Here is a 24,929-nt window from a genome sequence, read left to right as displayed (position 1 = left end):
CCATTATAAACAATTACCTAAGCAAGCATGCATAATGACCCAATGTACAGTCAGCTTCCCATCCAACCTTTGTGTTTATGTGTCTAAGACCCTGATGGCTGGGTAGGTGAGTTCGCAGAACATGAGCAATCCTCCTTGCTCTGGAAAGAAGGTGAAGTGTACCTGCTACCCTACAATGAGGAAGATGCTGGCTACTACAAAGCACCAGGTAGGTTTACAATACATCAACAATTATCATAACCATAGATACATACAGACCGAATCATATTTCTAAACATAATGGTCGGCCATAATTCCAGGTGGAAAACTAAACTAAACATGGAAGCAGCTCAATTAATGGCACAATTTACTATACATTCAAGCATAACAGATAAAACATTGTCAATAACAGTCAAATCTTATGTTTGAAGCAGTCAAATGCACCAAAACATGTAACGGGCTTCATTGACATTTTTCCAGTTTCCTGTGTTTAAAAGCAGGCACAGCTAACACACAGTTTAATGAATCTTTTACCTGATGAATATATCAAGCAATATTTCATGACCAATAGAAGAACCAGAATATAAACATAAAAATATGGTATGTTGATATTTCGATTGCTATTTTTAGAATTTAACATACGGCAAAAGAAGCTAGCAGTATTAGCATGTGTGCTAGCGGCCACAGAGCAGATGTTTTCCTTGCTGAAAAAGCAGCTAAGCTGGTCTATGCTGGTTTATGCTGGTCTGGTGCTGATTATTATACACAGGTCCATCATGGTCAAACTGATTGACCAACATCCCGGCTTCCAAAATGAAATATGCTGGTTTTGCTGGTGACTAGCATATTAACTTCCATTGCTCCTGACCAGACTGCCAGCATCCGAAACTTAAGGTATGCTAAATTGGCTGGTGACCAGCAGGTTTTGCTAATATCTCACACTTGACTGAGAGAAATGAAAGCTTTGCTTGATTCTACACCTGATTCTGTGTCACTGTAGACTTTTGTGTGAGACAGAGCAGTGTATCATTTCCTATCAGCCATGAAGCTAAGCTAACTAGCAAAGAAAGCAGATAGTTAGCCAAACTAGGCACTTTTATTTACCATTAAATTGCGGATATAAACAGGCCCAGCTGTCTCTCAAGCAGGTAGGATATGAGCTGAAACCTCAAGCCTTGCCTTCAGTCTAATCTTATTATAAAATAAAAATGATATAAAATGATATGGCTTTTTTGTGTAGTTTTTGTGTGTAGCTGTTTTTGGATGCAACTGTTGCAGACTGCTCATGTACATTTCAATGCTTTCTATGCACATTTAAACGGCCTACATATGTGTGCATAATGAGCCAATGATCTAGTAAATCAATGATCAGTTTCCAATGTGGAAAAGTAAACATATACCTCAGTTAGCTTGGTGCTAATGTTATATACTAATTCCCCTAGAGATGCTAGAGAATGTAGCATTACTGTAAGGACAGAAATTGAAAATAACAGATAATTGATTGATTGATTTGGACGCATATCTTGAAGAAAAACAAATTTTCACAAAAAAATCAATGCAAGTCTATGGGGAACACTTCAAGGGAGATCAGTAATGCATGAGTATATATATATATATATATATATATATATATATATATAAATTCAGCCTATAAGATCTGCCACTACTAGTTTTTGCTGATTAATACAGTGTAACTACTGGAAATAGAAAATTGTGTTTGTTTGATTTTTCACCAGACTGTTATTTGAACTTTTATGAAGATCACATTATCAAGCACAGCAGGGCCTATGATTGGGCTGTCTGCTCCCAGAACAAATCCAGCTTGCTAAAAGGCTTAGCCAATTAGTTCAAACTGGATTTAAAGCAGAAGACTTGCTATATGTCTGATTTGAAAATAGTGTCCGTCATCCACAACCGTAATGCCAAAAGTGGAGGGCAAATCTGGCAACAGCCAAGCAGAGTTATTAAAGACATAGCATTAATCTTGAATTAGAACACAAGCTTTTTCAAGCAGTTGCTTGCTCTGCCTGCTGTGCAGAGGCACGTTTAGTGATTCTGGGGCCTTAGGCAAAAGGCAAGATTGGGGCCCCATGAATGTACATTTTAAAATAATTAACACAGTCATCTAAACAGCAATAAATAATGTTGGCAAGTGAAATGATCTTAAATCTAGTCAGTATATCTAATACTCCTCCTTTTAAGATTGATGTCAGTATATTTTAAGAATGTTTATTTTTAGACATTTTTTGCTTGGGTAATTTTATTAGGTGAAATAATTTCACTGTATTGACAGATCATTTTGTTTGTTTTAAGAAATATACTTTTATACTTTAAGCAAATACACAAAATGTAAATTACTACTTAATTACTTTCTTCATAGAGGTCTGTCTTTTACAGTTGTGTCATCACAACATGCAATATTACCATGTATTATTACAATTATTATCATGATGGACAGGGGCTGCATTAATTAATCAGTATTGTCCTGCTAAATCGCTATAAAAATAAAACAGGTTAACTTTACGTTGACAAAAAGTTCAACTTTATGTTGAAGTTTTAAGGTCATTTTTTTCAGTGTAGTCATTTTTCCTGTCAGTCAGCAGCCCCTTCCTCTCAAAGCAGACAATTCTTGGCACAATGAGGAAAACAGCAGACTCTCTAGTGATAGTTCCAAGACTATGTACAACATTGCACTTTTCCCACAAAATTAGGCTGCTTTGAAAATGCCCTAGTTTTTAGGGCTACTTTTAAATTTACCACAGTCACAGGGGGTGAGTGTGTAGCACCTTTGAAATTGTGTCATCGGTAAGTAATTTCCAACTGCGTCCTGTTATTCTAAAGCTGAACACCAGAAAATGTGAATGTAATGTCTCGATAACGCCTTGACATTGCTAACTGTTCATTCAAATACATGTTGTTAAAGGAGAGCAGGAACATTTTCAAGTAACATGAGCAGACAAAGAAGAGAATCGATGTAGGCAAAAACAGAGAGGAACGAAAACAGGGAGCAACCTCTATACATACACGGTGATGTGAATGTTACCTGGCAACAAGCATGAAGAATGACAATGCCAGATGTAGAAGATTGCTGCAAAACCCCGTTTTTCAGTGTTTGGCATAGCTTGAAGATGACCATTGGCCTTTACATTGTGTGTGAATTTCGTGATGAATGGACCAAAAGAAACAGTCCAACTGACTTGGAGAAAATTCCTCCATTGATTTACATTAAAAGTAAAGCGTGTTTTTTGCTGCCATTTTGGAGATACAAGGTTTTGTTCCGACAGCAGAGAGATGCTATAAGGACTGGGAGGGAGGAAAGGTGTGTATGTGCTCATAGCTGAGCAGTATACCAGGTACTTTGCAATTTATGGCCTGTTTCCTCAGACGTTTGCAATTGGACACTTCAGATGGACTAGTTCCAGATTCTTAGATTAGCAGTGGCTTATTATCCTGGGATGTTCACATTTTAATAAGAAGCATTTTTAATGACTGTACAGCTAGGGAATCTGAGACCAACTTGTCCAGGCCAGGCTGCCCCAACTAATTTAACCTGAAAGCAGACCATAAAATCCTAAAAGAAGTCTCTATCCTATCATTTCATCACAGGATCTGTCTGTAGTCCAGTGTTGAGGTCAAATTGCCTGTATCTAACATTAGAGACTGCACAAGCCTGTCCAGCATGGATGCTGCACCAGAAAGACTTTAAACAGTCTTTGCTGTTTAAAAAGTACATCATGGCATGATTGAGTTTTCCTAATGAATATCTAGGCCCGGGTCTGGTTCTTTTTAATGACCAAAGAAAACTGTGCAAAACAGGAAAATGAAAACTGAACAATGTATAGACAAACTTATTTCAATATTGCATTGTAACACTGGCCCTGTGGGCCCGGCAATGTCAATGTCTACATGGCTGAAGTTGGTGTTTCATTCAGCAGCTTTTTGTTTGAATTTTCTGCTCCATCATAATGAAGCAGCACACATTCTGCCACATGCATAGGCACCTGAATGTAACTGCTGCACCATTTAAGGCTAAATGGAAATTCAAATCAGAAGCCCACTTAAGCTTCATAGAATTTCACAAGTCATTTGAAACTCTCATGCAGCAATCAGTCTGGTGTCCATGTTAGGCTAAGACTAACTCCAAATGGCTGGCCATTTCTTTATGCCTGCTGCCTCGAAAACAAAATTAGACTGCTTAAAATGTAACAGATTAGACAGCAGCAGGTGATTAAAGGTCTGCTGCGTTTTCATTTCCATTTGAACCAAGACAAACGTCCATGACTGTTGACACTGAGCTAAATTTGCTAACATTAGAATGTTCTGCATTGTTTGTACACCACTGCACTTATTTGTGGTATACTGGTAATAATTATGACAAAACTCAATAGTATTTCAACTTCTATTGGTTAGGCTAACTTTTCTCCACTGGCTTAGGCAAAGTTTAGAGACCCTTTATAAAAGAAACTCTAGGCCTTTAAACATGCATAGCTGAAAATGAATTCCAGAAAGATTTTGGTCATCATTTTTGTCACAAACTAGTTCTAGAACCCAATCTGAAGCTAACACAAAATGTGGATATCAGTCTAGGGGGCTAGTTTGGAGTCCCTGTCCTCTGTGTGTGGCGGACACAAGGCTTATGGAGGACGAGAAACTTTGCCAGTCTGACAGAGTTCCATTAATAGCATAATTTAGCGTTACTGAGAGACACTTAGCCAAAGCATCTCAGGCTGATCACAGTATGAGCAATCCTGTTACAGCATGTCTTTATGACTTCCAGTCCAAAATATGATCAAAGGCTAGTCTACACACACACTCACACACTCACACTCTCACACACCACAGCAGTGACACTCCTCCGTGCTATAAGCCCCCTAATATGAATGTCAACACAAGGCTTTTCGCTTCTGCTTTAATATGCAACTTTAATGCCAGAAGATAAAGATGAATTTCTTTGCTCATGGTCAGCGTGTGTGTACACACTCAACTCCAGTCATCTGCTAAACTGACTGCAATTACACACTAGTTTGCAGTGGCAGAACACACTGTTCTCCTGGTTGAAGTGTACTCAAGAGGACACACTACAGCAGTAGAGTCAGTTGCCATTAACCTCTAAACTCTTGTTCATGATCAACTTCAATATTTTCATATACAACATCATATGAACTTGTCTATATTTTAATGCATTTAAAATATAATGAATTATAATCTCATGTCTTTTGTTAACAAGGTCAACCAAATTCCATCGAAGGCACACCCATCCATATCACAGGAATTAAGGGACTGAATAGTATTCACTCAGTATTCACTGTTCCAGTTTTGACCAAATGTAGCATGGCCACTATCCAATAAGTACAGGGAGATTCACTCGAAAGAGGCCCTGAATATTCTGTAATAACTGTCGCTAGTTTGAAGCAATCTGAACGAAACAACATGCAATGTGTCCCTCAGTTTATGGAGCTTCCAACAAGACAGGATGCCCGGACGCAACGTTTAACCTCTGTTTGCAATGTCCAGGTGCATACCCCTTGTACCCCTTCATGTGTCCGGCAGAAAACAGAGATCAGAGATCACTTCCAGCATCGCACGTAATGCAATTGACACACATATATCAAGATATGTAGCATATTTTGCTTCATCCTACTGTGAGTTACAACAGAATATTCAGGGCCAATTGGGGTCATATTCATTTTTAAGTGAATTTCCCTGTACTGTAATTGAGTTATAGTACTATAACAGTACTACACAGAGTACTAAATTCTACACACTCATGCTCAATGTGAAGATATTAGCAAATGATCTTGCACTGTTTATTTGTATTTGTAGCCACTTCAATGGGTACACCTTCTTGTATCCACACTCATTGATCATTTTATCAGCTCTACTTACCAAGTAGGTGCACGTTGTAGTTCTACAATTACAGACCGTAGTCCATCTGTTTCTCTGCATACTTTGCTAGCCCCTTTTACCCTGTTTTTTTAATGGCCAGGACCACCACAGGTATTATTTGCACTGCAAAAAAAATGGTAACTTGGCAAGTGAAATTATCTTAAATCTAGTTAACATATCTAATATCTCGCATTTTGTTGAAACCTTATTTTAAGATTATTTAACTCTGTTCTATACAATTTTACTTGTTGTAGGTAATTTGTGTAAGCCAATCTAATATATTTTTATATTGGCAGATATTTTTGCTTGTTTTAAGAAATGTGCTTGAAGCCAGCAAAATGAATGTCCAATGTGGGATCATTTGTGGGATCATTTGACTTAACAAAATTACATAAAGTAAAACAAAAAAATGGCAACAAATACATGAAATAATCTTGAAAATAAGCTTGCAGCAATCTCAAAATGAGAAACATTACATATAATGATTAGACATAAGATAATTTCACTTGCCAAGTTCCCATTTTGTGGGTGGTGGATAATTCTCACCATTGTAGTAACACTGATGTGGTGGTGGCATGCTAGTGTGTGTTGCACTGGTTTGAATAGACATACAGAGATGCAGTCTTCACTTAACCAGATGTTGATAGATAAAGGTGACATAATTTAACAAGTTCCGCTTAAAACGAACATTTTTGACATCTTTTTATAAAACTGAAATACAGAAATTAAATGTCCTTATGTGGAAAAAGTAAACACACTCCTACATATATCACTACATCAGATATATCAGATTGAACTCAGGTACAGTCAATTAGGTGCTAATGATAGCAACACTGTTAGAAAATATCTTGACGGACCCTGTCTCATTTAAACCTGTTCTGTCTTATTAAAACCTGGTTTCTTTGTTGATATTGGAAATCAACCATTTCACTGTCCAAAAAATGATGCACAGCTAAGGAATTTGACACCAACGTGTCCAGGCCAGGCTGCCCCAACTAATTTATTCTGAAAGTAGACCATAAAATCCTGAAAGAAGTCTCTAAAAACCCCCAAATTTCACCACAGGATCTGCCCCTAGCTCCTTCCACTGTTGAGGTAAATGCCTGCATCTACCATTAAAAAGAGAATGTAAATTTGACCAGAGGTGCACCAGGAGGAAGTCTTTGCTGTCTAAAAAGAGCATCATGGCATGATCAAAGTTTCCTATGAATATCTAGGCAGGGGACCAGAACTTCTGGAACAATAGACGGGTCAAAAATGGCATCGTTTGATCACAAGACCAATAGTCATCCACCCATCCATCCATTTTCCAAGCCGCTCCTCCGTCAGGGTCGCGGGGACCAATAGTCATGTTTGGCAAAAATCAAAGACAGCATTTAGTCACAGGGACGTCATGTCAGCTGTAAAGCATGGTGGTGGAAATGTTATGGTTTGGGGCTGCTTTGTTGCCTCAGGGTCTGGCTGACTTGCAATCACAGAACTGACTATGAATCCTCTTTCATACCACAGTGTGGTTAAGGAGAGTGTGAGACCATCTGTAAAAAAGTTCAAGCTGAAGACATGGACCTTCCAACAAGATAATGATCCCAAGCATACAAGTAATTCCACTGAGGAATGACTCAGACAGATAAAAGAAAGGAAAGTTAGGGAATGGTCTAGTCAAAGCCTAGATCTGAATCCCATTGAAATAGGGATTAGAAATAGGCCGTTTAATCAACAAATTCCCCAAATTTCACAGTTAAAAGAATTTTGCATAGAGGAGTGGGCAAAAATTTTTCTCTCCAATGTCAGAAAGGAGTGTACAGTTAAGGAAACACCTACAGAAAGTTGTTTCAGAGGTGTACTTACTTCATCAACAGAAATAATTACATCAGTTAATTATTTTATATTGTAAATAAATTATTGCACAGTTAAACTCCTGTTTTTTTTTGTTCCATTACATAACATTTATCTATAATAATATTCCAATATTAAAGCACTTTTTCAGAATGACTGCAATGGTACATCTACTTGCCCCATGATCTTTTTGAACATTAAAAAGGTTTACAAAATAAACAAAGTATAATCACCATAATATAATATTCTGTTGGTCAAGGCTGGCCAGCCACTCCAGAAACCCCACCTCTCTGCTCCATTGTGGCGTATTATTTTGTAGGATTATGGGATTGAATGGTGTCCAATGTTCACACACTTCTGATTTTCAATTATAGGATTGAATCTTGTCCAGTGTTTGCACATTTAATGTGGCCTCCTAGCTCTTTTCATAAGTATTTGATGAATACTGTCTTATTATGAACTATATTCTGAACACTTTTGCAAAGGAAGTACATTCTCCTGCTCAGCACAGCATTCCAGTATGTGTAGGACTTTTTAAACAAACTACTATAGGCTTTCTTTACTCCCAAAAAAGTGCCTACCACATCCTCATCAGGAATGCATTCTGCACCGAGGGATCACTTGAATGGTCACAGTTTCATTATGCATCTGTTGTGCTGCTAAATCTGGACAAGGAAGTTCTTAAAAGGAAAGTAAAAGTAAAGCCAACCTGTCAGTCCATGTGCAATTAAATAGACATTCTGACCAAAATGAAAACTACAACCATAAAGTAACTGGCTATCTAGATACCTCAATCTGGCTTGTTTTCTCTGTTGTCTGAAAGGGTAAAAACTTATCCCTGGCATCCTTTTTGTGCTGAATAAAGACAAAATTGCTGTTTTCCTTACAATTTGTTTGGCAACCGAGTAAAGAGATATAGTAATGGTAGCTTGGTTGTATTTAATAGCCTATAGATCACTGCCTAGGTTAGCAGTCAGGATTGCTTGATATCACAGGGATTCCCAATGGCTGTATGATGTATTTGTGCATTACTGCATGCTAGAAATTGTAGTAAGAGAACGTTGATGGCTGAAATCTTGAAAATGATATAAAATCATGAATTCTCTCACATTATACTGCTGTACAGAATACTGCATAAAATGACAAATAACATATGAAACTGTAGGTTAGGCCAGAAATTCCCCTTTAAGCCACCCCAATGTCTAAAATGTTAGCCATGACTGTTAAGCATGATCAGATTAGTGTTACAACTATAGTCCGACTCCTACACAGTACAATAATCGTGTAGGTTTTTAGGAAAATCCGACATTTTCTAAAAGCTCACATACTACAGGAATTTATGTCCAGTTAATTGGACTTGTTATTTTGATCCAGACCCTAATATAGCCTAATATAACACTGGGCCTCCTTCAGCAACATGTTCTGAATGTTTTTTTTTCTTCTAAATATGTTCTCCTATATAAATAGGTCCTAAAAAAGGCTTTGGCAGATTCTTAAACCACAGAACTGTTGGCACCTTTGTGATCTTGAGTGTGTGACGATTCTGTTCTTACCTACGAACAAATCCCAAATAAGGAAACAGTCGTGAAGGTCAGAGTCATCTACACACATCTACACAGAAATCTCTTTTTAAGAGTGGTTGGTGAATGAGGCCCATTGCGTCCAACCCGGCCCAAAGCACCAAGGTTAGAATCGAAACTAGACTCGTCTCACAAAAATTCGAGCTGAACCCAGCCACAAACGACTAAAGACCAAATAAAACTCCACATTCCTCGTAATAACAGCCGCTAAATCGCATTAGCAACAATGACAGCCAAACCTATTATGACCAGTGTCCCATCAGGTCCTGCTGGAATCCAGTGTTTATGCATTTCTAATTGGGACTGAATGTAGTCCGACCTCCGTGTGCATTTAGGTTTTGGACACACTGTAGTATAATCTTTCTAGAGCACTATTTTAGCTTGCTATTAGAGCAGAAGTATGTGATTTCATACTCAGCGTTTGTCCCCCCCCCCACCCGCCGTAAGAGCTACAGCAGTGGGCTCTTTGCACCGCTTTACAGCACTTTGTGCCTTTTTTTGCTTATCGTCATGACGCAGGGCTTGTTTGTGTTGTTCCAGCCGGCTGTGTTAAAAAAAACGAGGAGATCTATTGCTCCCTCGCCGCTTTTAACGATCTCATTTTCTCTCCTCCCCTTGCTCCTTTTTTCTCCCGACGCTCATGTCTCCTCGCCTATGTTGGCTTGCTTTAAAGATTAGACCACAGCAGCCCTGACAGCAAAGGACTTTTATCCCTTTTCTTATTTCCTTTTTTTTTTTTACACTATGTTCTAATTTGCGTGCCGTTTTTTATTGCCGTCGGTAATCCTCCCCACGTAGCTGTGGTTTCTTCAGGGCAAGATAATACGAGGCAAGAGAGAGGGATAGAGAGAAATAGAGAGACAGAGAAAGAGAGCGAGGGATGGCAGCCAGTGAAACAGGCAAATACATTTCCCTCTGATATTCACTAATCTATTTGTCACCTATTTTGGTCGAGTTCCCGGGACGGAAGCTGCCTCGCTTATTGAAAACTTTGTATATGTGTGTGTGTATGTGGGTGTGTACTCGTTTACATACAGTTTTCAGGGGAAAATTGGCATAAAAACCAGGAAAATAGAGCTAACATGCACAAACGTTTGTAGACATCTGCTCATCCAAGGTATTAGTAGGGAGTTTGCCCCACTTTACTGCAGTGACAGCCTCTACATTACATTAGCATTTGGCTGACGCTCTTATCCAGAGCGACTTACAATTTGATCATTTTACACAACTGACCTGACTGCATGTCTTTTGGACTGTGGGAGGAAACCGGAGAACCCGGAGGAAACCCACGCAGGCACGGGGAGAACATGCAAACTCCACACAGAGAGGACCCCGGTCACCCGGCTGGGGAATCGAACCCAGGCCCTCCTTGCTGTGAAGCGACAGCGCTACCCACCACGCCACCGTGCCGCCGCTCTACTCGTCTGGGACGGTTTTACACCAGATATTAGAATGTGGCTGTGAGGATTTGATTGCATTCAGCCACAGGAGCATAAGTGAGATCTTGTACTGATGTTGGATGATCAGTTCTGGATCACAAACTCCACTGTAAGGCATGCCACAGTCTAGTACTGTGGGGCTTTACACCAGTCTAGCTGATGCTCGGTTTTGGGCATGAGCTCATGAGCGGTTGCTCCATTCTGTTTGCAATGCTTTTCTATGGAGAATATACAAGCTGTGTGTACATGTGGTTGAACACCTCTATGCAAATTCACCTAAGCACATTGTTTTAAACCATTTCTCTGGGCAATCAATGCGTTTATGCTTGTAACGCAATATATCTTTAGAATAAATGTAAATCACCATCACAACAGCAAAAAGTAACAAGAACTTTGTGTTTTGTGCCTTTTTTGGGGGGGTTGATTCCAATTCCACCCACTAGTTAGGACTCCCCCAATCACACAATACCATCAGCGCTAGGAGAGCAAAGACTACCACAGGCTTTCTCTGAGCTCTGTGAAGTGGCACCGCATCTTTTTGAACTGCCACTCACTCAGCATCATTGGACAGCTGAACGTGCCAGTTCTGTTGCATCAGCTAACACACCTGCGCTGGCTTTCACTGCACTGAGAAATGGGGGAAATGGGGGACACCTCTTGTGAACTAGTTTGAAGGCCAAAGGTTGATTCCTGATGTCTCTGTGACATGCTCAGCCTTTCCAAGGATTTGTTAAATTCCATCACCAGCACATCTGATTCAGCTTAATCAAGTATGTATTAGCCAGTCCAGGTTTTGGGTTATAATCACAAGTAATAATGAGCTTCCATGGGAGCTTCCATGAATTGGTTAAATAAGCACATTGACATCAACAGGACCACAGCCCAATGTTCTAAATGTTATTTGTATTTTTCCTAATATTGGTGTTTTTCTAAGCAAATAATTGCCAATTGAACAGCATTTGCATTTTAATATTAGGTTTTGCACAATGTGGTATATCACCAAGCACTTTATTAGGACCACCTAATTGTTTCTACACTAGTTTTCTGTTTTATCAACTCCAATTACCATATAGTTGCATTTTGTAGTTCTACAATTACTGTAGTGCCTCTGCAAACCTCGTTAGCGCTATTTCACCCTGTTCTTCAATGGTCAGGACCACCACAGAGCAGGGGTTATTTGAATGGTAGATCATTCTCAGCACTGCAGTGACACTGATGGTGGTGGTGGTGGTGGTGGTATTTTAGTGTGTGTTGCACTGGTACAAGTACTTACATGCAGTACTGGGTGGGCAAAGTCAGAGACCACCCTTTGTTTACTGAATTCACAGTTAAAGTACAATAAAAAAAGAGAAAAGTAAAAAAAAAAAAAACAACAACAGGTTTTTCCAAAAATATATTACAAGATGTAGAGAAAATGACTCCAAACAGCCATGCAAGACTTGGTAGATCAGCACAACTGTCACTATGTTATATGAAAACATCCATTAGTGTTTAAAACCCCACATCTCAACACTGTGAGTCTGAAAGGACGTGTAGCTGTCAAGACGCTGTTACTAAGAAAACATAATAGGGAACATTTGCAAATCAAACAAAGAAGCTGCTGGTGTTCTCAGAGTAATGGACTGACCACCCCAGAGTCCAGACCCATTTCAACATCGCTGAATGTGTTTGAGATTTCCTGGATTGTGAGAAACAGAAAATACAACTTCTAGAACTGTGCCTCATTTTAGAGTTAGCAATGCCCAGCAATATGTTTATTAGGCTTCAATAGTGGTGGCATGAAGTATCAGATGTAATAGGATTTGTATGTGTGTGTGTGTGTATGTGTGTGTGTGTGTGTGTGTGTGTGTGTGTGTGTGTGTGTGTGTGTGTGTGTGTTCAGAATGGAGCAGCAGATGTTTCCTCACTTGAAAAGCCTTTCTGCTTGGATGCTGCCTTGGGCTTTTGACAACAGTGAGGCTGCCATGTCAATAGTGGGGCAACAGACAGAGAGACACCAAAGCCAAGAGTTCTACTCATCCAATCTGTGTGTGTGTGTGTGTGTGTGTGTGTGTGTGTGTGTGTGTGTGTGTGTGTGTCCCTAGAGGTCTATCTCCTCCATGGTGAGAAAACAGAGTGGAACATTTATCACAGCTTTGAGTAGCAAAAAAAAGAAAAAAAATCACTGGACACATTCACACATCATGCACACAAACTGAAGCTGGTCAATCCGACACAAAGTCAGCTCCACAGATGGAGGGAAGGAGCGAGCCAGGGGCAGGGAAGTAGAGAAGGAGAAGAGAGGGTTGAAAGGAGGAGAACTCTAGATATGCAGTCAGATATTTGTTTTCTCACTGCACCATTTCTATGTAATCTCTGGCCATAAATCTTGATGGCCAATGACAAGCCAAGAATAGATTTTATAGACAGTAGGGGCATCATGACCAGAGGTACTGTAAGTGCTGGCATAAATACAAAAATCAAGATCAGACAAAAACTTCCTGCATTCATTGCTTACATATATACATTACTGTGCAGGATCAGCTCTTTCGTTCCTTTAATAACATAGCCGTTAAAGGAATAGTTTGGCAAAATCTAATTAAAATGATTTATCACTTTCCTCAGATGCAGTCGATTGCAAGGCATATTTGATACTGAACTTCATACTCCACCCGTACCCTGTTCAGATCAGGTCAGTTGGCTTGAACAAGAACAGCACGACAAAATCACTGTCCAGAGGTTACGAAGAACTTGCATTAGACTAGATTTACTCATACACATACACTTATTTTATGAAAAAGGGTTCTTGGTTCATATTGTATGAAATTTATCACTCTTTAAAAAACAAGTCCGCAGCATGCAGTACTGGAGCCACATGCAGGGAATTGGTGATATGTCTGGAACATTAAATATCCATTGAAATTCTTTTTTCCTCTTATAGTATTCTGGATAAACACACCTTTTGGCTGGAATACTGGCCTCCATAATTGCTTTGATCCCTAAACATTTCAATATGTTCATTAGTCCTCTAAGAGTAAACTGATATCCAGTTCATAGTTGGCCTGTCTGATTGAAAAATTAGTCACATCTGTTAAAAATGGCGTATTCATGGGTCATTTAGGTACGCAAAGCACCTTGGCTAGAGGTTTTTGGCAGAGGTTTTATGTACGATATGTTATTGAAGACATCGCAGAAAAATCACTGCACAGTACTGCAACATTCATGAAGCATTGAGACATGCACAGAATCCACCCAGACAATGTCTGTCCCTCAGCTCTGTACCTTTGTTTGTGTACAGCTGCGTTAACTGTTGAGGTAGAGTTAATTTAATTGAGTTAAGGCCCAGATTGATCGCTAAGCTCGACCACAGTTCAGCAAATGTCACCAGGCTTTGTCGCCTTGGTGACAGTCAATTGGAGCGACAGGGTCATCACCTCCGTGTCAGTACATTTGATCTTGAAGATTGGGAAGTTGACAAACAGTACTACAAGTCTAGGGCCTCTCTTGCGCTGTCTGACTCTCTCTTACCTTTCAGTCATGCTTTTTCCACCATCCTGCTTTAGAATTTCTCCTCCTCCACCTCCCCCTCTCTCTCTGTATATCTTTCTTTCTGCACACCTCTCCTCCAGGAGGCTGTAGGAGTGGATCAATAAGCAAATTACATGATAGGACATATATTTTGCATCATGACATGGTACATTTTCAATACAGATTTTGAGAAGAAATGCTAAAGTAACTTCAACATTTATGTATATTGTATTTTTTGGAAAAGACAACAGTGCTTGTTGACGCTAAAACTGGCACAAACTTTTTGGTGACGCTTTATTTTGAGTGGTCCTTTGTAGATGAATCAAACACTCAACAGCCTCTCAGCCTCTCAGTAATATCAACAACATATCGATGATGTAGCTGCAGTCAGTACAGTCAGTAGATTATTCAGAAACCTTTATTGAACTGCATACATAAAATGCGTTTATAGTCTGTTGAATTCAGCTATTCAGCTGTTTTTCACTTTATTTAGAGGGTCCAAATTCATATCCATAGATGTTAACCTGAGGGATCACAGAACATGAAACAGGTCTAATACAAACCATCCCACCATCCTCAACAAGCTGTCATAGACATGCTGCTGATACGACTCTGTAACTGGACTTTACCTGGATTAGGTTTTGGATAAAGTTAGGTTAGGATTAGGGCCAGGGTGAGGGTTAGGGTTAAGTTTAGAATACTTAATTTAGAATACTTAGAATAGAAGTTCAGAATGAGGATTAGGTTTTTGGTTGAGCTTAAAGTTAGGGTTAGAATTAGGGCCAGAGTGAGGATTTATGATTAGGTTTTGGGTTGAGGTTAGGTTTAGGATTAGGTTAGGTTTTGCTTAGTGGAATAACCATATAAAGTCAACTCATGTAAAATATCAATAATACATCTACTTAATGTAAGTAATGTATCAATAGAGCATCTTCAATACATTGAGTGTATTCAGATGCTGCACTACTGTTACTTCACTGATATGCTACTGATGCTCTGTTAGGATTTTATTCGTTATCTACACGAATAAATAAAGTGTTACCAGCTATTTTTCTCAATTTCTTCATTTACAGTTAGATCTTACATAAAGTCAGGCTCTTCTGGCTGAAATTAGTGTGGGGGGTGTTCTAACGTGGCTCGGCCACTTCAAAACTGGAGCAAACTGGAGAATTCATAACCAAGTAGGGGTGGACTCTACACAAGAATAGAGGTGGTCTCTGCAGCCAATAGAGGCTAAAAAATAGAGGCGCATATAAAAAAAGCTTGGCTTTCAGTGGATGAGAGTAACAAAGGCTCTTGGTTTCATTGTTTATTCTCTCACCAGCTTGTCAACACTTGGCAGATGCATTTCTGACTCATGTAGTTGTATATGGACAACAAAAACATATTACATTTACACTTGTGTTAAACGTGATTCACATGCGTCTCTGACCGCCTCTGCATGTGGTTTGAGTTATCTGATCACAGTCCGATCATTGTGCATCCTGGATTTGTTTACACCTGGCTTTTCATGCACTCAAGCGAAATCCAATCACAGATCATGCATGTTGATGGAGGTGTAAACAGAGTCAATATATCATACAGCATCAGAAACCACGTAAACACAGCTAGTTGAGATTGCTTAACAACTCACTATGGTTTATGGCCAGTATATATTGATCTAAGCAATTAGCAATTTGTTTACTCAATACTAATAGGTGAGATATACGCTTCGTTTACATCAGCTTCATAGCTCCAGTGCGAAAGTAAACATGCAAACATCAGACAACAAACATGTCTTGGTTGAGCAAGAACATCTGGGTTAAGGTGTAAACTGTGTAAATTCAGAATTGAGTAGTTTCTCTCTGGCATTACATGAAAATCTCTCTTGGCAGGCATTTGTCTTTCAAGCCAAAGTTCTCCACGTCTCTATAGGCGCTGGAGTTTTGTGCATGTCACTTTCTGAGAGACTACGTCAGGGTGTCAGACCTGACAACAATGGGAGCCCTGCAGGTATACTCCGCTTTCCCTCCGTTTTTGTCTCTGATGAGTCATTGCCTCACCTCCGCAGTTGGCGTGCTGGGGCATGGGGTGGAAAAACACACCCGCTCTAGGTGTTTAACAAGCCAGCGGGTTATCTGGGATGAGGACGTTCTGTGGAGTTTTGTCTCAGACAGGTTACAGCAAACACATTTGGGGATTTAGCGGCAAGGCAAAAAAAGATAAATGAGAAACTCTCAGGGGCATGTGATGATCTGATCTGAAGGGCATACGATGATCTGATTTGTAGCTCGTTTCCATTTATTAAGGCTGAATGTAGTGCACCCAGGTCATGAGCTATGTTACCATAATTTCTCTAACTTAAAACTTAAGACCACATTGAATAATATAAGACATTATTAAAATTACAGCTCTTATGACTTGAAAATTGCACTCTTTCAAATTGCAATTTCAATCTAAAAATTACAACCTAGCCTAACCAGACAGACCACCAAAATTATCGGCATCAGTTAAACAGTAGAGCGGTCATCTTTGACAGAGGAGAAAATCAAGCTCCACTCGTGAGAAGACAGCTCGACACCATGAGTCTGAAATGATCTGTAGCTGTCGAGAAGCCCTTACTGAGGAAAGGAAGTAAAGTGCTTTAAAGTGCTAAAATACCAAAAAGAAGAAAATTCACAAATCAAATAAAAATCTGCTGATGTTGTCAGAATAATGGACAGAACAATGGACTGACCTGGAGTCCACTGAACTTTGAAAGTGAGGAAAAAATCCTCGAAGGTTTCTTAAAAAAACTGAATGGTACTTGTCTATCTGTTATGTGAATTTGTCATCCAAAATGTTACCGCCATTCATTTTCAACAGTGAGTAGCGAGCAGTACTGTGAGAAAAGTTTACTTGGCTTCAACTTTATGCAAATTGCATGTGGCAGTCAGGCAGCGCTGACCAATCAGGCAAAAGCAACTTTCCATTTTCTGCGCATAACACAGAGGATGTGCCTGCATGCTATAGTTAGGTCTGAATGCCATGGAAGTAATGTTAAAAGAAGTGGTGACTGGGTTCCCCTTTCTGTACAATATCAAACACAAAAGCAAAAGAAATACCGCATAACAGAGTCTCTGACTTTGCCCCTCAAGCAGATAGGCATTGGCAAAGGAAGTGGAGGGAGAACTTTGTGCACATACCGTAAATCTGGAAAAATCTGAAATTATGAAATTATCATTTTAACGGAAAATTTAATAAGTGAAAAGTGGTCTCTGACTACAAAGTATGGTATATGGATCATTCTACTGAACTGGTACAACATCAGAGCTTTTTTTTTATTTTTGGATTTTTAAAAAAGTGAAAACTGAAAAGGAAAAACAATAATAAATAATAGATCTTTAGAAGAATTTTGTTATGATGTCTTTAAGCTCAAGGCATTAATTGAGATCATAAGTATATACAAAATCATAATTAATAGGGTGCTTTCTACTGGGACATGACATTTCTTTTTTTTTTTTTAAGTGCTTTTAAAGTGAAGTTGAAAGCTTTAGATTTTTCCTGAGTTAAATATTCTTAAGAAAAAGAAAACTTAATTCAACAAATGCTCTTCCAGGTTTACAGTTGAAACATAAATAGTTTTAGTCCATAGGCGAAGCCGTATTTTAGCCTCACGCCTGCCTTTTACAGCAGGAAGTGAGACTGCATCCCTGTCCCTCATGGCCACATGGCGAGCAGTTAGATCCCATTGATTTGAAGTAAATGTGTCCCAATATCTGTAAATCAGTGTGTAACAATAGAAATAGTCACCACTGAAACAAAATGATCTGCAATTAAGTAAGTAATTTTTTTTTGTGTTTTAATGAAACATTTCATAATTTTATGTGTGTGCAACTCTTCAAAGCTGTGTTTGCTATTTATGGACTGGCACACATTTTTTGAGTTCTGCTAAAATTGTCACTACTGAAATGGTCTCTGATGAAAGTTTTGGTAGTAACAAAATAGAATGCTAAATCACTTGTTTTTATAAACTAAACATAATTAAGACATAAGGTTGTTTAAAATAAAAGGATTTCAGTCTAAAGCCCAAGTCGTCCAAAGTCCAGAGTTTTCCAGATTGATCCATATAAATAAAATCTAGGATATGGACCCTTTAAAGGTTGTCATCATAAATAAAAATAGAACCCAGGACAGACTGGGAAGCCAGAAAAGTAGGACCAGCTACTGCTAATGAGCAGTCAGAGTGCTGACTAGCATGAGGAGCAAAAAAAAAGACAATAAGACACACAACTAAGCTTTCAACTGCAGCCATTAGTCTGCTTTTATTAGCACTATAAAGGCAGTGCATTAGAACTAATGAAAAGCTTCAATCTCACAAAACTGCTTAATAGTTAAAGTCTGAACTATCCTTATTACAGCCTGGATTTACACAAGAAATTATCATGAAATAAATACGAGATAGGCTATAAAATCATGTCTCAGATGCAGTGAGTACAGAGAGCACACTGTGGATGGAAATCACTGCTCCGCTGTATGGAGTGTGAGTGTGTAAGAGAGAGATCATGCTGTGGGGGCTCTTTGAAGTCTTGTTAATACTCTTTAATGAGGCAGGAGGAGATGAGAGCCGATTATAGCCATCCTCTTACACACAGACACACAAGCACATGCACAGCCCATCTCCAACCTTCCTATTTCTCTGCAAAGCAAAGGATGTAGTCAATATGCTTCCCTGCTCAGTGAATCGTGGGATTTAAACATCAGCATGTCATATTCGTAGAGTCTCTGTCTATCCCTCTCTTGCTGTTTTTTTCCTAACACACACACACACACCGAACTGTTTCATCTCATTGTGGATTACCTTTAATCAGGGTCACCGCAGCTCAACAGTCAAAGTTATGCTTGAGTAATTAGCAGGAATTCGTTTACATTGCAGAAATGCCTGTCACGCCCCAATGCTAGGCACTTAGCCCCACTTAGTCCAGAGACCTGGGGAATGGGCAGAGCAACTGTCAATCACTTCACTTTGGGCCAAAGTGATTATTCCTTACAGGGGTCAATATCATCCACTGTTCGGTGTCCTGGCTCACAGCATTTCACATTTTGGTCACTAAATATGAGCCAGAGATGTTTTATTCATTTATTTATTTTTCAATTTTCTTTACACCAGTTGACTTTCCACACATTCACAAATATCTACCATTAACAATAAAGCACCTACTTTCCATCCTATGAGATCCATAGCCTCTTTGGTTTGACACAGAACTAACTGCAAAAGATTTTGTTCCAAATTTGCAAAGCAGTGTTTACCCTACAATAATACAGGATGACAGCCCACCCGGCCCAACTTGGGTGCCAAAATTGTCACCAGAACACTAATAAATCCATGACATGGCTTGTCATGTCCAGGAGAAATCTAGAGCCAAACTCTAGGTTAGGTGTCTAAGAATTTTGAGTGGCAAGCTCCCTAAAGTTTGCTTTCCTAGTGTTTGGCTTTTGTGTGGTATTCCAATTTTTTTGTGATATTTTGTGAAATTTATTATATTATTCCATATTTTGTGATATTCAAATTCAAACTGTTTTGAGTCATCAATGTAATTAAATTTAAATATGCCCTAAACTTAGATCCTACATACAGCAGAAAACTGTTCAGTGCATGGCAAGGGCAAGCTGGTTTGTGCCAAAAGAGCAGCATAGTCTTCTAGCACTCCAGGGTTGTGCAGTGGAACAGTGGATCTGCATTCTCTGATTGTGAAACTCCCTTCAGTACCCTTGAGATGAGTTTAAGTGGCATTTGTGATCCAGAAATAATTATCCAACATGAGTACCTGACTTCACTAATGCTCTTGTGGCTAAAGGTAGTCATATCCTCCTGTGTAAAACCTTCTCAAACAAGTACAGGCTGTTATTGCACCAAAGAGGCCATAAACTCCATCTTAATACCCTTGATTTCAGAAGGAACATTAGAGGAGTAGGTGTCAAGGTTTCAGACATACAGGGCCCAATCTACTAAGCCTTCTGTATCCATTTCAGGTGCAAATCGTATGCCTTCTGCATAAACAGATGCCTCCCAAACACGCAGTTTGTAGGCAGTGTACATGGTAAAATGCAAAATGTGCTCCTCCTCTTCATACTCATGCATTTGAGGGAAGACCATGCAAAATGTGGGAGGACCACACAAAAGGTCAGTGGTGATATTAAACGCGCAGTTAGTTACATATTCCACTCTACTAAAGCTGACTAACTTGTGGCAGCAATTTTCATTTGCCTTTTAAAACCAATTGTAAATTTGTATCAAGGTCTCCAAAGGTGTGTTGTTGAGAGATTTCCTTTAACAATGGCAGCAGTGGCTAGACGGAGGCACAATTATCAACACTGCACTAAATTCAGATCCCACACACAGTGCAGATCTGATCAGTGTGCGGAAGAGGCAAGCTGGTTTGTGTCGAAGCAACAACCTAGTTGGAACGAAACTGACTCAGTCAGACACTTGCGATAAAAAATGAAAAATTAGGCTTTTTCAAAGGGGTTTGGCAAAACTCAGTGTTGATGAACAGACAAGGGTCAAATCCAGAAAAGCCAGAAAACAAAGAAAGATAAACATAACAAAACCAGGCAACCAGACCCAAAGGGCAAAAGACAAAAAGCAAAGTAAAAGAGTCCAAAGGCAAGCCTGAAAAAGACAAAGGGCAGTCAGACAAAGCCGCTCAACAGTTCTCTCAAATAGACACAACACCTTTGCAAGTAACCTAAGCTAAAAGCCTGGGTTTTATACTAATGCTAAGTCATATGACAAGAAACAGGTGAATGAGGTTAGTAGGTGAATATGAGCAATGATCGGAGTGCTGTGGAGAGTCATCAGTCACGTGATCCCCCATAGGATTCTGGGAGATGGAGTTCATGGCTGCTTCAGAGCATCTAGTCACAGTAGGCCTTAAATTATTACATTTGTTCTGGTTTTAGTTTTATTAAAATCTGTGTTGCATTCCTGAAATGGAAATAATAAAAGGAAGTGAAACTAAAGCACACTCCTTTGCTGCTTTATTAACGAGTAAAACCCAACATAAGCAGAACAAGCTTACTTTCTAGAACAAGCATTTTTTCGTAGCCTACATCAGTGGCAGGGTTATTAAAAAACAGCTTGAAGAAAGAATTTGTGTGGCTGGAGTAGGATGTGATGTTCTGTCAAGCATGCTGTCAGTATTTACGACAGGGAGACACTACAAGTTCATTATTTACCAGAAGTAACACATTTAAAAAAGGCAATATGTAAAAGCATGGCTGCAGCTTTCAACACGAGCGTTGACACAGCGCAGTCATTTTCAGCAATCCACTACAAACCCACAGGAATGATTGATCAAAGCTTGAAGAAGATGGAGATGGGACAGCAGGCTGAAATGACAAAATGCACCAAATGTGGAAGGATCATGAAAGAAGTGGCTGGAGGCATTACACATGCGGCTGATTACATATTCTGGTCTACCAAAGTTTGAACAGCTTGTGACCAGTTTTGGTCAGCCTTCTTAAAAAATCAGGTGCAAATTTAAATAATACGTGCTGTTGAGAGTCTCCCTTTAACAAAGGCAGCAGATACAGCGGCTAGATACAGGCATGAGCCTCAAACTCATGCTAAAATAATGTTTACCACTAGAATAACACTGTTTAAACTCTTAGGACCAGATATACATATAAAAATGCTGTTATGCAGCCGCAATACACATGCTCAGTCTGCATTATCATTTCACAAACACTGTTTTCTTAGCCAGAGTAAATGCAGAATGTCTTCGCCACTAGACTTTCATTTTCTGTTCTGTCTTGAGCTCCAATATTTCAGCCTGCCTTTTAAAAACTAACTCAGCGGTTACCATGCGGGGCTATGCAAGGTTGCAAGATGAGATGCATTCCTATTAAACTGAACATTCTATTTTGGGTGCATATTTAAGTCAAGGTACATTAGAAGTGCGTCTGACCTTGTATATTCATCTGGCCCATAGGGTTTGAAAAACTCTAGATTGTCAGTGACTGATTACTATAATTCATCACCAGCAAAAGTTAGATTGACTCAGCTACCCCTCTTATCTGAGCTCCCTCTATAAATGTTTTCTTTTGTATTAACTGTTGGCAGGTTGAGAAAGCTTTAACTGTTCCAGTGGTGTTTCCACACGGACACAATTCGTCACGGAATGATTGGTTAGCTATCCGTACTCGGAGCCACGGAACTGTTCAGTGGGATGACGTAGCTATTAGCTGGTTGGTTTTATGTTTATGTCGGAAACAGTGTCACCCCATCCTGCTGCATTAGTTCAAACTTGAAAGCAACCAAATATATTCAGTTTGCTCACACGGATGGCAAATAAATGAAAGCAGTGCACGATTTAAAACCCACCATTCGATAAATGTCAAAGCTTCAGTCTAACACCAATTTCTAAATATTAAACAATGCTGATAACCAGGAGATAGTAACTGTTTGGCATTAGCTTAGCTGGAAAGCTGCCAGCTCTGCTCACCACAGAACAGGTTTGATTCTGAATAACAAAAGCTTTACAGTTTAGATGATGAAGGTCTCAGCTCTGAGGAACCAAAGTCTTTAAATTAAACCTGTGGAGCTGGAGCCTCCTAACTAACTAAGCTAATGCTAGCCGACTCCTCTTTCCTAGTTAGCTTAGCATATCTAAAGAGATCCAAACACCCCAGTGCAGGTTCAATTCAACAGGCCTTTGCTCTACTATCACAAGTATAGATGATTAAAAGTTGCAATAGCGAGAGAAAAGTCAACTGATTGATGACGGAGTGTTAGAAAGGCGAAAGTCAAATCAATCCTGTTCTGTAGTGCTTTAAGCTGTAGCTGGTAGGCTAAGCTAACGTGAATGCACAGTGCCTCCCACTGCAGTCTGGGCTTGGTTCTAGCAAAACAATAATTAAAAACACCAGGATAAAGACCAGTATTTGAGAGCGCATATCCAAATGAACAATGTTGAAATGACAGAAAGATAAAAATAGAATTGTTCTATAGTGCTTTGAGCTGTACCCTGCCAGGCAACGCTAAAGCTAATGTAACTAGTTATCCCAATGCATGTGTTACCACAGTACAACACAGTCCACCCATTTATATGATAAAAAAGATGAGCGCACACTGACTGGAGTTGGAGTGACCGTATTAAATGAAATGTGTTTTGTGCCTGAATTAGCCTGTTAGCAGTTAGCTACTCGTTTCCATATTTTTCTTGGGTATTTCCTGGTTCTGATTTAGTGGTACAACAAATGGAAACAGAAACCATAAACGGGCTGATAAGTCCGTACCAGCATGGAACGGCCCAAAGAACCATTTGGCCTGACAGTGGAAAAGCAGCCTTTTGTATTACATGACCCCAACAAGCTTGACTGTATTGTCAAAGCTAATCAAAACCAGTTAAGTTTGAAAATGCAACAAATATACCACCATTCTGGCAGCATGGTGGCGTGAGTAGTGCTTTCGCCTCACAGCAAGGAGGGCCTGGGTTCAATTTCCCGTCCGGGCGACCAGGGTCCTCTCTGTGTGGAGTGTGCATGTTCTCCCTGTGTCTGCTTGGGTGTCCTCCGGGTTCTCTGGTTTCCTCCCACAGTCCAAAGACATGCAGTCAGGCCAACTGGACATGCTACATTGCCCCTGAGTGTGTGAGTGTCTGTCTGCCCTGCAATGGACTGGCAACCTGTCCAGGGTGTATCCTGCCTTCCGCCCGATGACCGCTGGGATAGGCTCCTGCACCGCCCCCCCCCCCCCCACCCCCACCCCCCACCACGACCCTACAGGAGAGGCAGCTTAGAAAATGGATGGACGAATATACCACCATTCTATGACCTGACCTATCCTACTGCTGTTGCATTCCATTCACATACTAAATAAGTATTTAAATGAATCTCTCTAAAGTTAGGTAATTTCACAAAAACTTTACTCATTCTCTGTGTATCAAACTTCACAACAGTAGCTATTATTAACATCTTTGTCGGCGGGCATAGGTCAAGTTCCTGACATTATGTGTGAAAAACCTGATTTAATAGTCTTGCTTTTGAATACAGGAATGAATAGTCTTGCTAGCTAAACTGATACAAAGTCTGGCCCAATAGTTTTTAAAGATGAGATACTGTGGACCAGCTGCTGCTTCCACAGATATTACACTATTAATATTTGCCAAATTGCATGCCTGTCTCAGAAGATTGTCTCCTCCAAACTGAATCCTAATAGGATCTAATGAAGAATACTGTTCTCTATTTTGTCTTGTCTAATAGAAAAGTTTATAGGAAACCAGCTGCTGAGTTACGGACAGCGCCTTTCCTTGTCATTCACTGCTGAAGCCAGTGAGCTGTTGCCAAGGAGTGTGACTGTGCTTCTGGAAGGATCTGGGCTATCAGTCAGTGCCAGCCTGTATTCAGAGAAGGACCTGGAGCGTGGGCCTGGCCACACACCTCATAACACCTTCATTCTCAGGTAATAGCATGTGTGTGTTTATGTGCAAAAGTCACAGACCACCCTTCATTTAGGAATTTTCAGTCAAATACATTAAGTAAAAATAATAATAATAATAAAAAACTTATGATTTTTAGTTTTATGCGTAATTTGAGCTCAGTAGATGCCTGTAACGAATGGGCTGACGAGACAGACAAGAAGACAGGGTACAAGTGTGAGTGTCCTTTATTCAAGTCCTTACACGTATAATCCAAATGACAGGCAGGTAGATAAACAGTACTGGCATCCATTGAGAACACA

The 24,929-nt window shown here is 39.7% G+C and overlaps 1 protein-coding gene across 1 annotated transcript in view; it reads left to right on the top strand.

The window, feature by feature from the left end:
- The window catches only part of lamc3 (laminin, gamma 3), a 202,644-nt gene that overhangs the window by 88,308 nt on the left and 89,407 nt on the right, over positions 1-24,929 (top strand). Inside the window, exons 9-10 of the mRNA XM_017698781.2 lie at positions 89-208; positions 24,452-24,650. Coding sequence (XP_017554270.1) covers positions 89-208; positions 24,452-24,650 — 319 coding nt within the window. The remainder of the gene's footprint in view (positions 1-88; positions 209-24,451; positions 24,651-24,929) is intronic.

This window comes from Pygocentrus nattereri, chromosome 23 (assembly GCF_015220715.1).
Source record: "Pygocentrus nattereri isolate fPygNat1 chromosome 23, fPygNat1.pri, whole genome shotgun sequence".
NCBI lineage: Eukaryota > Metazoa > Chordata > Actinopteri > Characiformes > Serrasalmidae > Pygocentrus > Pygocentrus nattereri.
The sequence above is the reverse complement of the archived record's forward strand: the minus strand, read 5'-3'. Positions and strand labels throughout refer to the sequence as shown.